This window comes from Pelmatolapia mariae, linkage group LG5 (assembly GCF_036321145.2).
Source record: "Pelmatolapia mariae isolate MD_Pm_ZW linkage group LG5, Pm_UMD_F_2, whole genome shotgun sequence".
Classification (NCBI taxonomy): domain Eukaryota; kingdom Metazoa; phylum Chordata; class Actinopteri; order Cichliformes; family Cichlidae; genus Pelmatolapia; species Pelmatolapia mariae.
Genome location: NC_086231.1, coordinates 34,417,830 through 34,434,228, shown reverse-complemented (window position 1 = coordinate 34,434,228; position 16,399 = coordinate 34,417,830). Strand labels below are relative to the sequence as shown.

The window sequence follows — 16,399 nt, the reverse complement described above, 5'->3', positions numbered from 1 at the left end:
ATGCAGTGACGTGGGTTTGCACCTGTGTGAAGGAGCAGCGACGCTCTACCTGTTGATTAGACCCACGTGCAAAACCCAAACTTGGTGTGTGTGTGATTGTCTGAGAGTGAGTGTGAGCGAGACAGCTGAGCGCAGGCGGAGCGCTGAGCCGCCGGCCGTGAAGGGGTTAAAGAGTTTTCCGTGTGCGGAGCGGCAGGCTGGAGGTTAGAGAGTGTTGCGGTGCAGAGCTCGTGGACGAGGCGGCAGTAGCGGCGTACAGCAGCGCACCGAACGCGGCCAACTTCGCCACAAAGCTACAGCACAATAAACACGCCATGTCGGAGCGAAGGAGACTCTGTGGATCTGGCTGCGCGCGGTCCTACTACTAGCGAGCGTGTGTGCGCGCGTGTGAGAGAGAGAGAGGGAGAGAGAGAGAGGAGTGAAAGAGAGAGAGAAGGAGAGGGCTGCTCTTTTGCTTTCTGTGGATATCGCCTTCATGGACGGGCAACGGGGCTTTTACGAGATGGAGAACCCGACAGAGAACCCCAGCAAGGCGGCGGAGTATCTGAAGGAGCTGAATAAGATCATCGAGACCCAGCAGGGGCTGCTGGAGAAGCAGAGGGTCCGGATTGAGGAGCTGGAGCTCCAGGTGACGGATCTTTGCAAGGAAAACGTCTGTCTAAAAGATCAGCACCAACGGCACCTGGCCACCTGCAGGCTCCAACAGGGCAACCACTCCGCCCTGGGAGCCATCAAAGAGAATGTCATGCAGGAAAAGTAAGTTATCTGGCATTGGGTGGTGCTTGGTTTGGCTGAATAGGATGCTGTCAAAGTTTATTTTCCTCATCGTGTTTTTCGCTCCGCGGCTGGAGAGATATGTTGTGTGTCTGTTTCATCTCAACAACCAAACCAAATTCCCAGTTCGCCGCCACTTTGTCACGGATCAGCGCTTTAATTGTCCGTGTAACGTGCACACTGTCAGGGATTATTTCAGGCTCACACAAGGCTGTGCGAGCTGTGCACGCGTATTGCGTAATGGATCCCGTCAGGCGCACCGCTCAATAGATATGCAACCCCATGAAAATGATATTGTGTGGAGCTCAAACTGTATCGGATCATGGTGGTCGAAGTCTGAATCAGTGGGTGTGACTTTCTTTGTATTTTCGCAGGAGAGAAAAGCGCGACCCGTCTGTAGTTGCGTTGTGAGGAAACAAGTTTACGCATCCTTCGCTTAGTTAAGAGTTCAACCCCAGGCGAGTGGTCAGATGCTGTGTGTCATACATTTCCTGTGCCAGGGGCTCTCAGTGAGATGAGGAATTAATGTATGCAAACACCTTGAATTTGACTTGGACTCCTCACCACAGTGGAGGGCTTTTACAATTGGAAAAGACGTAGTTGTGTTGGAGAGCAGCCGAGTGCCACTATCAGGAGAGAAATGTTCAATCAAAGCTGCCTAAACATGCTGGGTTAACTGCTTAGCAGATGGAAGTACAAAATCAGGCTGTGATACTCTTGTCGTATTGCATCTAAACAAGGATTCCCCATGGATTTATTGTGCACTGTATTATTGACAAAAACAAGCAGCTTTACACATTCAGGTCACTGCTCTCTGCTGATGAGATTCCTTATTTGTACTTTTTCATTATGTTTGAATATGATGGACATAAATAAAAAAAGTAATTACTAATTCTCACTCAGAAATATATATCATTTCACACACTTTGACACACTTATCTCAAATTGGACACGGAACGGAAATGTCTGAAAAAGCAGGTCCATCCAGGACTACTGCAGAGTGCTCAAGCTGCTCGCTTTCATAAATGTTGCACTGTTGATTAATTTTCCATGAATCTATGCAATCAATACATGAAATGCAAAGTTAACATGCGACATTGATCACCAATATAGCATTGTTACAGTCTACTTGTCCATGTACTTCATGGGCCATATACATCCTTGTTTGATTTGACTGTTTGAGCAGTTACCCTTATCAGGTTTCTTATCAGTTCTCTTATCAGTTCTCAATTCTTTAGTATTTAGGTATGAGCACAAAGCAACAGTGCAAAATAAAAATAATAAGCAGCACACGCAGACTTCAAAGTGGTCACCACAGAGATCGTGCTATAGACAGTTGAACAGGCAGAAACAGAGGATGCAAACTGACTGCTCATCAGTTTGCTACCTGTTGAAGTTCAGGCTGCTGGGCTGGGGTCGGCACTCACTCAGCTTCATCATCAATCTGGATTCTTGATTAGCTTAGCCTTAGCATGCTAAGCATGTGTGCAGACCCTTGCAAAGAGCTGAAGTTGTGTTAGCAGCATAATGCGGTTGTTTCTGTTCTGTACGCAGTTTGCACTTTACCATCGCACTCTCATCCTTTTGTGCAATAAAAATAAAAGCAATATCCATAACCACGCTGTAGACTGTGCCACTATTTCCCTCCTCCAGCAAACAAACTGAAATCGTGATTGTAGTGCAAGTGCAATTGGAACCAATAAGCGCAATTTATAGGCAAGCAGCTGTGTTTGATCAACAATGAAAATATGGAGCCAAGGAGGTTCCTTCCTGTTGAAAGGGAGTTTTTCCTTCCTGCCATCGCCAAACTGAAGTAACATGGAATACAACACAGTTACACAAACATGTTCATTCAGACCTTGTGAAATAAAAGATGGTAGCCTTCAATTGGCCAGTAACCACTTCATGGGCATTCTTTGCATAAACTTTTAATGAAAAAGACCATTTGGATTTATTTTGTGATTCTTTCAAGTTGCTTGCACATTACTTGAAAGACTTGCTATCATCAAGTGAGTTAGCTTTTTCAATATCCCTTCTGTCACAAACCCGCTCACTGTTATGAACGAAGCTTTGACTGAGACGTTTGACTTCCAGGAGATATAAGATACACAGCATACAGCCCCGCATTAAAGGATTTCTTTCTGGAGTCATCTGAAAATTTGTTTTGTGGTGAATTGCTTGAACTATAAAGTGTGAAAACATAAAACAGAGAATAGCAGAAAGCGATAAATGACTACAGCAATTATTTCATTATCAAAGCTGCTGGGAACTGACTAAATACAGCTGCGTTTAAAAATATAATACTGTATGGAGGGTATGATCTCTGTTTAAAGCCTGTCCAGTGAATGAAACACCTTGAAGTTATCTTTTGAAGTTTAAGCACTAAACTTTAAGAACAATTTGAAAGCGAAGCAGCTGAGGCTGCAATATTCTGACATTTTTTGTGGTTGTCAGCCAAAATAGCTACTGGCTTTGTAAAATAATGCAGTTTTGTCAGATGCTGTCTGCATCGATTACATTTATCATTTTTACATTACATTTGCCTTTAATGTACAAGCCACCGGACTGCTGACCACAAAGAGAAAATCAGACCTATGCATTAAAATGGGCTTTGTCATAGTTTCTATGGATAATTTCTTCTCCTTTCTTTCAGTGGTGGTTTGACTGCTCTACTCACTGTTAATTTGCATTTGTGGTGTTAGTTTGAAATAACTTCTACCATCCAGCAACTGTGCAGACTGACTTAGGAACATTTTGAAATGTTTTTAAGGGTATAAATTTAGATTAATTTTGTAAATACATTGTCCTGACTTTTTGGACTTTTATATTGCACATAGACAATATAAAAAATGAATGTTGTTACCGTGACTTCACTCACTGGTTAGTGAAGGCTGGGTTTGAAGCCTCGAGCCTTTCTGCTGCCGTGAAAGTATTGATAACGTTGCCTGAGGGGATATTAGATACGATATGATAAAATCTCTGATTACAGTGCTGTCATGGTTTCCTTCACGTCCTACATCCTCCTTTGTGCTTTTAATGTAAATGTGAAACTACAGCATCTCCAGTGGTGAATGATCAGCTCTACAGTCTAACGGCTCGTTTAACGATCCCTGCACAAGTTCAGACACCAACAGTTACGCTGCAGCTGCTGCTCAAAATGCTGCCTTCACAAAAAGTAGTTCTGCTCAGAAAAGCTGCTTCTGCTGCAATAACCTGGCTGTTTATGTGTGCAGTGTGTGATACAATAAAGCCTTTTTTCACCTATGACATCATTATCATATTTACTTGCTTATCACTTGTATGGGACTATAAATAGCTCTTGGTGCGACACAGATGATGGCAGCTCGTTTCACCTCCTGGGATTTTCCGTCCTATTATGGCTTTTTAGTTTCCGAGTGGGGAAGATATGTCTCTGAATTCTCCCGAAATTTTGTAAAACGGTATTGCATAAGAGTTTGGTTTGGTCAAAATCACTTCTTTTATGCACAAACACACACAGCTGACAGGGAGTCCTGTCCCCTGTGTTCTGTCCACAGTTGGGCCACGTCAGCTGTTCTTTTTGTGCTGACCACAGTCAGCATATAGTCCTGGCCTTGACTGGAGGACCAATGGGAGAGCTCTGTTCCTCGTGGGCCCTCTGACAGACGTCTACACACAAACACACAGACACGGAGTGCATAATGTTAGTCTGTCACCACACAGTCAGACGGGTCACCCTGTTACTCCGGGTAGTCAGTGAAGTAAGAGCTGCTTCAGAGTCTGTTTGTGTTTTGCTACAGTGGGATCTTGTTGTTCTCAACTTTACTCCCTATGAGCTAATCCTCTGTGGAAGGGCTGCTTTCCCCTGTTTACGCTTAAATGTTTAAAGTTTACACAAGGTCACCCAGCTCTTATCAGGGTCACATGTGATGTGTTGTGGGATCTGGAACAGAAGTGTGTAGAAGATTCTTTTGACATTACAGTTTTCATGTCCATTGCTAAGTTTTTAAGAAGGATCAGTGATATAAAGAACAATATATAATGTTTCTAGGCAGGGTCATTTTACCTTTTGAGGTGTTCAAGATACTTTTGGATGCTTTAATGGAGGGCTACACATACAGTTTTGGCTCATAGTTTTTGGATTGCAGTGAAAGTTGATAAAGGGATTTGAGATTTTAAGGGTATTTAATAATCCACATTCATTAAGTGAATTCCAGCGTATTTTGCATTTGCACACAGCTCATGCTCAAACATTATATACATCAGAGAAATCAGTGATTATACACAAGACTAGCTGCATTGTTGCATGTACTGTATGTCATTTATCTTTTACATCAACAGACAGAGCAATGCATATGCATATGTTAATAATAATAACACATTTCCTCTCTATTGCTGAAAGAGAGGATTTCAGCCTGTCCTTAGTTTACAAGGATCTGTCAAATTTGAATAGCTTTTATAAATTGGAAATATTTTGCACACACAGATTTCTGATACATTAAGCAACACTTTGGGCAGTATCCCTTTCAAATAAACCTGCATTCAAATAAACTGACTCGTAAATCCGACTAAACTGGCTAATCACTTAGAATTCTTCAAAGCAAAACAACAAAAAATCTGCAGTTTTTCTGGCTTTGGCTGGTCTGGACAAAAAAGATATTTGAAGACATCATCTTGGGGTCTGTGAAGCTGCCTGGAACTGTCATTACTACAAGAAATCAGCAGATAAATGAATGCACACAGACCTCACGTGTGCAAATGTGAGTTTCTGTTTCATCACTTAGAAGTTCATAACAATGGCTAAATAAGGCCCACGTGAACAAACTTGTTTCAAACAGAGAGAATTCTGTTAATATTCTGGGTGCCAGTTTCAGCTGCAAATTAATACACATTTGGATCTGCGCAGTAATGTGTTTTTAATAGTTTTTGGATGCAAGTACGTGAGCAGACTTAAAGGCCAAGAAGAATCAAGTGTATCAGACTTCGATGAACAGACGGTAGACGGTTCACATCACACTCATTTTTCTTTTGCATTTGTTCACAAGAAAAAATTTGAAGACGTCCTTCTTAAGGGGTGGATCATTACTATCATTTGGTTTTTTGGTTTTTTTTATAGGTCAGAACAAAGTGGTTGTAACTAATCTGGCGAGACTGTAAGGGGTATTAAGTCGATCAGCTGTTGGGAATTATTTGCTTAGTTGCTTTTGCTTTAATGTCATCTCAGTTTGAGTATGGAAAAAGACATTTGATTACTTTAGCCTTGATCTGGGAAACTGGCAAAAAAATAACCACACGAGTAGGTAATAAGAAAATGAATTATTAACTAATTATTAATTATGAATTTTGCAGTCCCTACAGCTGAAATTTTGTCCTTCCTTAATCGCTATATTTTGGTATTTCTGTGAGTTCAAATTGCAACCCAAGTTTTAATATGATAATAATGAAGGAATTAATTTAATATTTCCTTAAAAATATGATTTCTAGACCATTTATGAGCATGTCCTCTGCAGCATATAGAGCAGTAGCTGCTGTATAACATGCTTTAAAGCCTTATACTTAATAGGGTTTATTCAGCCAGCTCTGTGTCACATTGCGTTCCCTCAAAGGGACCGGAGAATGAACAATCCCCTGGACGTCCTTCACCCATCCCAAGAGCTGTTCTTTTGAAAGGGTGTTTATTTCAAAGTTGGACTCGAGGCTTTATCACTTCAGTGTGTTTACATGTGTGTGCGCAGCGCTGCAGGGAATAACATCTCGCTGGTCAGCAGCTCAGAATTCACAGCAAATCGCGAGTCAGAATTGTTCCCTGCCAGAAGACATATGAAAATTGGTCCGGAATACAACATCGTTTTGACTTTATGAGTAAGCACATATGCCACAGATGCTGTGGGAGAGCTGTGAAATATGAGCTGTTCTTTTAAAAAATATATATTTATTTATTTGATTTAAAGCCAAAGCTGAAATACATTTCACACAGAGAACAGTGTGGATTTTGAACCCCGAGGGTGGTCTTGACAGGCTGCCATTTGAATGCAGAAGATGAGAAGAATAAATAAAGTTTCAAAAGGAGAGAACACATTTTGCAGTGAAATATTCATGGAGACTGTTTTGGAGGTAGAAGAGACCTTCTGCTTTATATGATTCTGTTAATGTTTATTCTCAGTATGTTACACCCTCTGTTGTTATGATGTGGGTAAACTTTCAAAAGAGTTATTAGAAAAACATTTAAAAAAAACCTGCACATCAGAAGTGCAAAATGTGGTGATTTATCACACAATCAGGACAGGCATTAGAAGGCAGATGGTAATGAGAAATTGATAGATTGCCAGACCCAAAGGGGAGAAATAAACTCTTACTTGGTGAACACAAACTCCAGGACTGCATTCAATCAAAGTTGAGAGACTATTTCCTCTAATATACCAAATCTTTTCCTATGACGTTCCTCTTACCCTGTGGGGTCTGATCACTGTATGAGATGGAAAAGTTAATTAACCTTCTTTTTTATTTCTCCTTAAAAGGTCTTTATTGTCTGTGTTGGTGTCAATCAGATATAATTTCCAATTAAAACATATTTTTGTGGACAATAACAGTAACCAAACTGTGTCACGTCAGGGCTTTTTGTTTTTTACAATGACTCCTCTTGTTGTGGAGCTACAACAGGATCTGTGGTGTTCTGTAAGGGCAAGCACGGCAGCAGTGCTTGACAAGTGAAGTCTAAAACTAGATTAATACACGCCAAAGTGTCTGTGGCCCATTAAGGTTGTCAAGAAGCCCAGTAGCTTATTTTGGTTGTTTGCACATGCGCATTGTGGATAAACCTAAGGTCTTTTACAGGAGACTTAAGGGGGACCAACTTGCTAGATAAGCTGTGAGATCAATTGGCATCTATTTAAAAAATCACTGTTTAGAATGAATGTGCAATCAGCTGTTTTTCTCTCCAAGACCATCTCTCTGTGTTAGCCCCGCAAAAGACTAGCAATCTGTCCAGGGTGTATGCTGCTTCTCGCACTATGGTAGGTGTGTTAGGCTGGTTACAAGTTTTACAAGTTTTGGTGTTGCAGATTCCTTTGGGGTTGGGTCACCAAGGACATCCAGCATCACAAATGTGCCAAATCAAATGGAGTGGACCCTCATGAATAAGGGAACAACTGAACGTAGCCTCTTTGATCGTAACTATAGATAAAATGATATTTTACAATTTTTCAGATGGAAAGTGGTGCAGAAAGGTGAAGATGTCAGTGCACAGCTCAAAATATCTAACATAAGATAAAATCGCCAGCATTAAATGATGAAACTTTTAACCTTAATGTGGTCCAATTCCAGTTTGTCTTGTTGTTGATGGTTAGTCAGATGGCTAGTATATCCATTTACAATGCATTATTCTGCAGCTGTGACGTGAGCTGAAGGAGACGCTTATTAGGTATACACGCTTTCACACAATAACTGCAACAGAGTTTCTATGTAACCATAAGTAACAATACAATAAGGCTTGTTTTCAACTCTTGGAACAACAGAATATAGCACAAAGCTTATGTCGAGGTATATGAAAAATTTGATAATAGACTGTAATGGTTTTCACCCTGGAGGGTACTGTACTGGCACCAGACAGTATCTGTTAACATAGTAGAGGGCTCTGATAGCCAAAGGCTCTCCCTCCTAGGAACCACAAGTAAGCCTGCAGTCTGAAAGCTCTATTGGCATAATAATAAGTCCATGAGACTCAGAGCCTGTAGTTGCTCTGCCCCAAGACTGTGGAATGCACTTCTACCAGATCTCTGGTTTATAAACTCTTTCTACTTTTAAATCATCTCTCAAAACCCGTCTGTTCAGAACTGCACAGCCATCATTATTACTTGGCCTTAGTGGATTGTTACCTTGATTAGTTTTATAGTTGTGGTTTTATTTGTTTACTTTTTGTGTATATGTTTTTATTTTGCTTTTCTAGTGTAAGGTGACCTTGAGGGTCTTTAAAGATTATTATTATTATTATTATTATAACTGTGAGGATTTTGACATTAGAGGCACCAGAATTCCAAAAAACTGGACAGACTGAGCGACAAATAAGCTGTTTCTTGAAGAAGTTAGTACTTAAGTTTCTTCTAAAATTTGTCATTTTAAATAGAATTTGATAAAAACAAGTATTTAAGATTAATTTGGGGGGGGGCTTTTATTAGTTTTACAAAGTTCAAATTAATTTTTGGATCACATTGGGTTGCACAAAAATAGAATAGGTGTTAAAAAAGGAGTGTCATTGTCTCCAACAGCATAGGAAGCACATTTTAATGAATTCATTATTGTAAAAGTACATTTGTGCTTCACGTGCAGCCTTTCTCTCACTGCTGCGACTCAGTTCACAGCCCTTCACCTCATCAGCTCTTCTCCTCAAGCCCAAAGCCCATCCGATTCTGCAGCTCCGCTCCAGATTTTCACTTTACTTTTCTTGGATTAGTTCTCCACACTCTGTGACTCTGTGTTCAGTTCAGCTACGGTTCCCTGCTGCTCTACACCGCCAGCAACCTGTCCATTTTTTCACACGTTCCATTAAACACTGCTCTGACCTGGCTCAGCACCCTGTTTGTGTCTCTTTCAGTCCTGCAGTAATTCTTCATCTTTCATCTAACTTCATTTCCCTATATATTAATCAATTACAGCTAGCTACCTCATGTTAGAGCAGCCCCTTTGGTGGAGTTACTATACTCATGTACTTTAGGGCTGCCACAAACGATTATTTTGATAGTCGACTAGTCACCGATTATTTTTGCGATCAGTCGACTAATCAGATCATGCATCCATTGAACGTAAAACGTACAGCTTATTGCACCAGCATGCATCTGCTCTTATATAACTATTAGTGATGTGCGATACCACTGATTTCCTTTCCGATCCGATACCAAGTAAAATTCCGGGTGGTATCGACGATACTGATCTGATACCGATACTTTGTACAAAACCTTTACTCTTTTATTGTATCTCAAATTATAGCTTCATAATGATTACTGGACATTAGATTACTTGTTCTTATCACTTAATAATGCAGAATTATCATATAGAAATAAAAATTCTTGAAGTTGTGCGCTATTTGAGCATGCTGCCTGCCTGCAGCACTAAAGGATTCAGTGAGAGACGTCTGTCTCACCCTAGCAGCACCTGTCCCCCTCCTCCTCTTCAGTTCGCCTCAACATAAGCTCGTCATATTCTGTGATATGATTTACTCTGAGGTGTTTGACGAGGTCAGTGGTGTTGCCACAACACCTCACTGTCTTGCCACATGTATCGCAAACCGCGTCTCGGCTGTTTGTGGAGGTAAAATACGTCCGCACATGACTCAGTTTACGCTCAGCCATTGTTGTGAGTGCGCACGCCAGGGGCTGCCACACATTTATACAGCCGTGTTTCACACATCACTATGAAAGACGTAAGAGGAAGTAGTTCCTTCCAGTTTAGACGATCCGAATGATATAGTTTCTTTCCACTGTGTTCCTGTTAATGAAAAACTACAAATTTACCCTAAATTACTAAAATATCAATATTTTAATGTGAGAATCGATTCTAGAACATAAATGACTGGTATCGGAGGAAACGATATTTCAGTATCGATCCGCACATCACTAATAACTATCATTAGCTTACAGCTTAAGTGTTTAAAGTATGTGCTAACTAAAAATAAAGACAAGATGATAGTTTATTAAATTTAAATGAAATTTGCAGATTGTTTCGGTGGAGTTTAATAAACTCAGCCGTCTGCTCCTTGCTATCTAAAATATAACAGGACACCGGAGTATATTCTCGAGCATCTCACACTTCTGATAATCAGGTGTCTGCTTGACGTTTATTCAGCTGTGTGAAAATTATAACTTTAATCTCAGCCAAACCGATTTACTCAGGAACAAATAAAATACTGAAAAAAGCCAAACAATAACATTTTTAAGTTATCTAAGTGACTTGTATATCATGTTTAACCTGAGTAGCGAAAGACGGCGGTGGGCTTGAAAACGATTTGCCGGGAGTCCGGTGTTCTCACGGGCTCTAGTGAGCCTTGAACCCCGGCTCGCTATCGAGCTGGTGGGTAACAGACGTCTCCGAAAACGTCGGAGCGCTTTTGAAAATATGTGGTGTCTTGATAAACTGAGCAGATATTTGAACTTTCCACAGCAACATTCTCGCCTGAAAATATGTTAAACGTTTATTTTGTGACCCAGAAAGAATAATAAGAGTAATATTAAAACTAACTAGCTGCCGCCATTGTTGGAAACTGAGCAGGGCTGCGCTATGAATTCTGGGACACAGTTTCTTCTTCTTCGGGGTTTAACGGCAGCTGGCATCCTTGTACATCCAGTGCTGCCATCTTCTGTTTCAGTCTGTTATTACACTCTTAAATCCTACTACTTATTCCTGCGTCTTTTGGGATCTTACAAAGCTTCAAACAACGCGTCGACTATTAAATTAGTCGTCGACGATTTTTATAGTCGACGTAATCGTGACTAGTCGACTAATCGTGGCAGCCCTAATGTACTTAAATTGTTCTTTGCTGGTTATTGGTTTTTGATTTGGTGGTCTGTGAGCACACACACACACTCTCTCTCCGGAGTGAAGCTTTGGGGAGAAGACAGGAGGAGAGGAACTGAAGAGCGGCATATCAGACTGTAATTCTGCTTCCTGGTCCCAGCTCTGGATAGTCATGTTTCGGGGTGTTTAATACATTTGTTCACATTTCTAGAAATGAGAGCTCCATCTAAAGTATGATGGACGCCATCTCTCCTGATAAGATCTGGTTTTCCCAGAAGGTTTTCTAATTATGTATGAAGCCAATGTCCTTTTCTGGACACCGTCAGTGGTTTCAGGAGCACGTGCAGCAAAACATATCACTACTGGTAGTATCAGAGTGCTACATTGTTTTAGCAAAAGTACACACTGACTGGTTATTCATTTTAGTCACCTCTGATGGATATAGATTACCAAATCTGTACTTATCCACAGTTGTATGTAGTTAATTATGTTCATTTTTGTAACAGCTGATTATTTATGGTCATTTTGACACAGGAGGCTGTGGGGATTGAGTCGTGTGGCTATTCAGTTTGTCTTTGTTTTTCAGCCCTGCAGGTGTCTGCCTAATAAAGAGGCCACCTTATGGTATGATCATTAACAAAGTTAGCTGAATTGCTGTTGGGTATATTTAGAACTGATTCAATAACACTGACCCGTGACTCATTGTTAAAAGGATAACTGATTGGACAGAAGTAAAAATGTAAATTATTTTGCATATAATATCATATCATGGCCTGGTGATGGGGATGAGGAATTTTATTGATAAAAAAAATTGATTGTTTGATTGTTTTGTTTGGGTTTAGTTGGGCTGATCCTGGTTGAACCAAGTTCATGTGAAAAATTTAAAGAAAATTACTGCAAACACAAAAGAAAAAAATGGCATTATTTATGCAAAGTGTATACTTTGTGCTGTCTCAAAGGTAATGATCTGACCTTAGATTCCGTTTTTAAAATGAGTTTTAGTAATATATAAGAGATAATAAGACAATAACATATTTTTAAAATATTGTAGTACCATAAAAAGCTCCAGTACGACCTCTGGGGTTGAACAGTTGAATTTTCAGATTTTTCAGCGTCTTTGTGTTCTCATTCAGGCTCCAGTGTTATTACTCATTACTTGTTACTTTTTAAAACGGTAATGTGTTACTCCTTGGAGCGCGTGATTCATTATCATAGTACCGTAATGAATTACATTCTCATTTAATCCTGGATGACTACTAGTCAGCTCTTCTAGCGCCAGTGTATGAAATGCATAATGCATACGATAGCAGATATGAGAGTTATGAGGTTGATCGTCCATTGCATCACCTTTGCATCAACTTTTTTAGTAGCAATTAGCATAAAGATGGTGCTTTGAATGCAGTTGAACTGTCACGAAAGACTCTTTTAAGAATTCGTATTAAGATTCAAATCAGCTGTGACTGTTTCCTTGAAATAAATCGGATCCCTCTGGGAGCTCTGTGTTGAGTCATGCTTATCGATAATCTCATGGCAGTGCAGGAGCACATAATGTTTACTGGAACAGAACGGTACAAATTAGATTTTTTTTTCCTGAGTTTTTGCCAAGAAATGTTTGATGTATGAGGTACCAGTGTAAAGATGCCCAGAGTGTTAAGAGACAGTTTTATTTGCATTCGTCATTAATCATGGCAATTGGTTTAAGACCAAACAAACCTAGCAGAATAAATTCACTCATAAAACACCTGTAAAGTTCCTTTTGAAGGTTTAGAAAGCTCTGTTGTTTGTGTTAGCTTTCAGCGGTCCTTTCTGTTAGCGCCTGTCTGCCTTTGACAGCACTTTAGCCCCAATAACTGTCATCTCAGTCAGCAGATTTCCACGTGACTGTCGTCAGAGAACTGTTGTGAACCTGCTCTAATATTTTATGGGTTGTATTCTTTATGATGTGAATGTCTTTACTCACACTGTGCTACAATCAAAAGAACTTGCTTGCAAAACAGATATGCACTTTTCTTTTCAAAGTATTTCAGTGAAGTGCTCAAAATTTCAGCCATTTAATGGTCATTGAATATGGTAATGATCATATATTGTGCAGGTTGTGTGAACAGGAAAGGGAAAAGCCTGGAACCAAAGGCATGGAATCTGCACGGCTTGTGGGGAAAATTGTCCAAAAATGTCCAAAAAATGAACCTTTTATGATTGATGTCACCAATTTCTACCTATTTACTCACTGATTGCACTCCATTAAACAATAGGCACCTACTTTCCTGCATTGTGGTGAATTTATTTACACCAATTTTGTGGATTTTAATAGCTCACACATTTTTAGTAACTTACAGTTACTTACCGTTTACAGTTTTAGTAACTTCCAGTTACTTGAAAAAGTAGTTCCCGGTTGGTTAACAAACGTGTGCAGCACACAAAGACACATACCTGCTAGTGCAAAGTAAGAAATTCATGAAATCTAGAATTACATTCAGCAAAACAGAAACAGAAATCAGAAGACATGAACAACATCATTTCTCCACTGAGTGAACGTGAGGCTTATACACACAAACTCGCTACAGCTGTAACTGGTCATATCCTTAACTCAAGTATCCAAAAAGATGACTTATAAAAAAATTGACCCATAGAACCATTCAAGGGGGGAAGCTATCCATAGAGGTTGAACCCTGTTTAGTAACAGGCTGTAAACATTCCTAATGTTAAAAAGATGGCGATTTTAACAAAGTGGCCATTTTTGATTTGCAAGACATATTTCAGGAGTCTGAGACATTACTCACTGAGTAATGTCCTCATGCTTTTCCGTCTTCTTTTCTGTTTTTATGGGAAATCTATTATGTACAGCAGTCCTGGAATTTTGTCAAAGAGATGACATTAAATTGATCTACCCTGGCACCATCCACTTCAGCGGAGATGATAACATTTTTCAGTAGGATTTTATCAGGTGTGCAAATGGAGGCCATCTATCATTGAGGTGAATCCATTTCTCTGCCAGCTGAAGGACCTATCATGTAGACTGCTCATCTATTGCATTATTGTGCGCCCAAAGTGCAAAAATGAGCTGGAATTGTAAATTCAAGTCACTAACCTTGTCAGTTATTAGGCAGGAAGTTGCGTGCTAGCATACATGTAGGTTATGTTAAAGTTTAGCATGGTATGAGGATTTGTCAGCTTGATTCCACTCTCCTCTACTGTTTTGTATTCAGTCACTAGTTTAACAATAGCTGCAGGGGATGCTTTCTGGAGAACATATGATGAACACATTTAATATGAAACAGCGCCCCTCCTCTTCTACCCTCAGCCTTGCACCCTTTCAAAGTACTGTATATCCAGGTGTGCTGGCCTCAGGTGGATAGTTGTTTTACAGGATTCTTAGGACAAACTCAATATATCTAAATTAAAATTTTCAAGTAGATGTTTCATGTATTTAGTCTCAGAAACAAAGGAACATTTTCTACTTCCCTAAAAGACCTTTGGTTTTAATAGAGAGGTCCCATATATTTATTAACCATTTGATTGATTGGTTAACTGATCTTTGTTCAGTATTTTTATGAAATATTTGTTGGCTGATGACTAAAAGAGTGATTTTGGATAACACTCCTGGATTCCATTCATTTCAATGGTGGTTGAACATAAGGCATTCGAGTTGTGTTTGCTGGATATGTTGGTGAACTTATCTACATGAAATATTTGTATGACAACTGGCTTATTGCTAGCTTCTGAGGATTTTTACAGTTCTGGCTGGTTACACCAGCTGTGGATGAACTCCCATTCCCCGTGCGAACACACCTTTCAGCAGCCACCCACACTCCATCTGTTATTACAGGTAGTTCAAAGACTTGTCCATCTGGTAACAAATCGATGTGTCTGTTTCTCCCAGACAACAATTAAAAAAATTAGAGAGGGAACATGAGCTGACTGTTTTTATTTCATGGCTTATTATCAGGAACGCAGAAGGCAGAATGACCCTTACATGGTTTGGCTTTGTTGTCCACAAGGACCAAGATGATGGAAAGATGGACATAGGAATCTCTATTTAAAAGGCCAATATTAAATAAGACAAATGCATTCAAGTATAGCCCCACTGTTTGATTGCATCTGTCAGTGTTAGCAGTGGTCCGTCAATACAACCAAGAACACTGGCAACTCATTTTAGAATTTTTTTATTTTTATATCCAACTCAATCCATGTGAACCGTGTCCTTGCTCTTAATTAGAAGACAGACAGAAAGTCACAAACAAGTACTGTTAGATTATTTCAAGAACTGAGTGAGTGGGACTATAATGACATGCTGAAAAAAAATTGTGTTTTTAGAGAAAATGTTATGCTTTTAAGATTGTATCCAGTCAGTCATTGTGCTGTAAGGTAGTTGCGCATTGGCTTTAGACTGTAGCTATATTTATTGTTTGATTTGTACGGGCAAATTAGTTCAGTGGCGCTGATCACTGTCTGTTAGTAACATTAGTCTAATTAGACACCTCCTGCTGGTCTCTGTGTATGGCCGCCCCTCCCTTAAACTGGTTCTGCTGGAGGCTTATTCCTGTTAAAAGGGAGTTTTTCTTTCCCACTGTCGCCAAGTGTTTGTTCATCGAGGGCCATCTGGTCATTGGGTTTTTTCTGTATTACCCCATGGTCTAATATAAGTCCCTAGACTATTGTGATACTATTGTGACTGTTGTTGTGTATGTTGTGCATTGCTCTTGCCTTCTCATGCATCTTTTATGACCATGGACTATCGCTTATTAATGTTTTACAGCATCACAGAAGTAAGGAAACTTCAACTGGCACAATCTAGCAAGCTGCATGCTTTTTGGAAATATCCAGAGGTATTAGTGATATAACAAACTACAAAAGTCATTGTTTCTGTTGTGGTCTAAAATTTAGATCACAACATAAAGAACGCAGAGATTTAGAGATTTTTACAGAAAGCAAACTTTAACTAAAAATAAAGTATGACATGAGAGGCAGGATCACCTTGAAATGGGGCATTGTCACATTAATTTATTCCTAATCTACATATTGTTCCTGTCCATCAAACATAAAATGTGTATTTTTCAGTCCATGATCAAATATTTGTTATCCTCCTCTGAGGGCACAATATCTAAAGGTCAGGTGTGAGTATAAATGAGCTCTGTGAAAG

The 16,399-nt window shown here is 39.7% G+C and overlaps 1 protein-coding gene across 2 annotated transcripts in view; it reads left to right on the top strand.

The window, feature by feature from the left end:
• Nucleotides 1–217: 217 nt before the first annotated feature.
• Nucleotides 218–16,399, top strand: part of iqsec1b (IQ motif and Sec7 domain ArfGEF 1b) — a 241,046-nt gene continuing 224,864 nt past the window's right edge. For both annotated transcript variants that reach the window (XM_063474840.1, XM_063474839.1), the window contains exon 1: nucleotides 218–756. In XM_063474840.1, coding sequence (XP_063330910.1) covers nucleotides 476–756 — 281 coding nt within the window. In that variant the 5' untranslated portion in view covers nucleotides 218–475. The remainder of the gene's footprint in view (nucleotides 757–16,399) is intronic.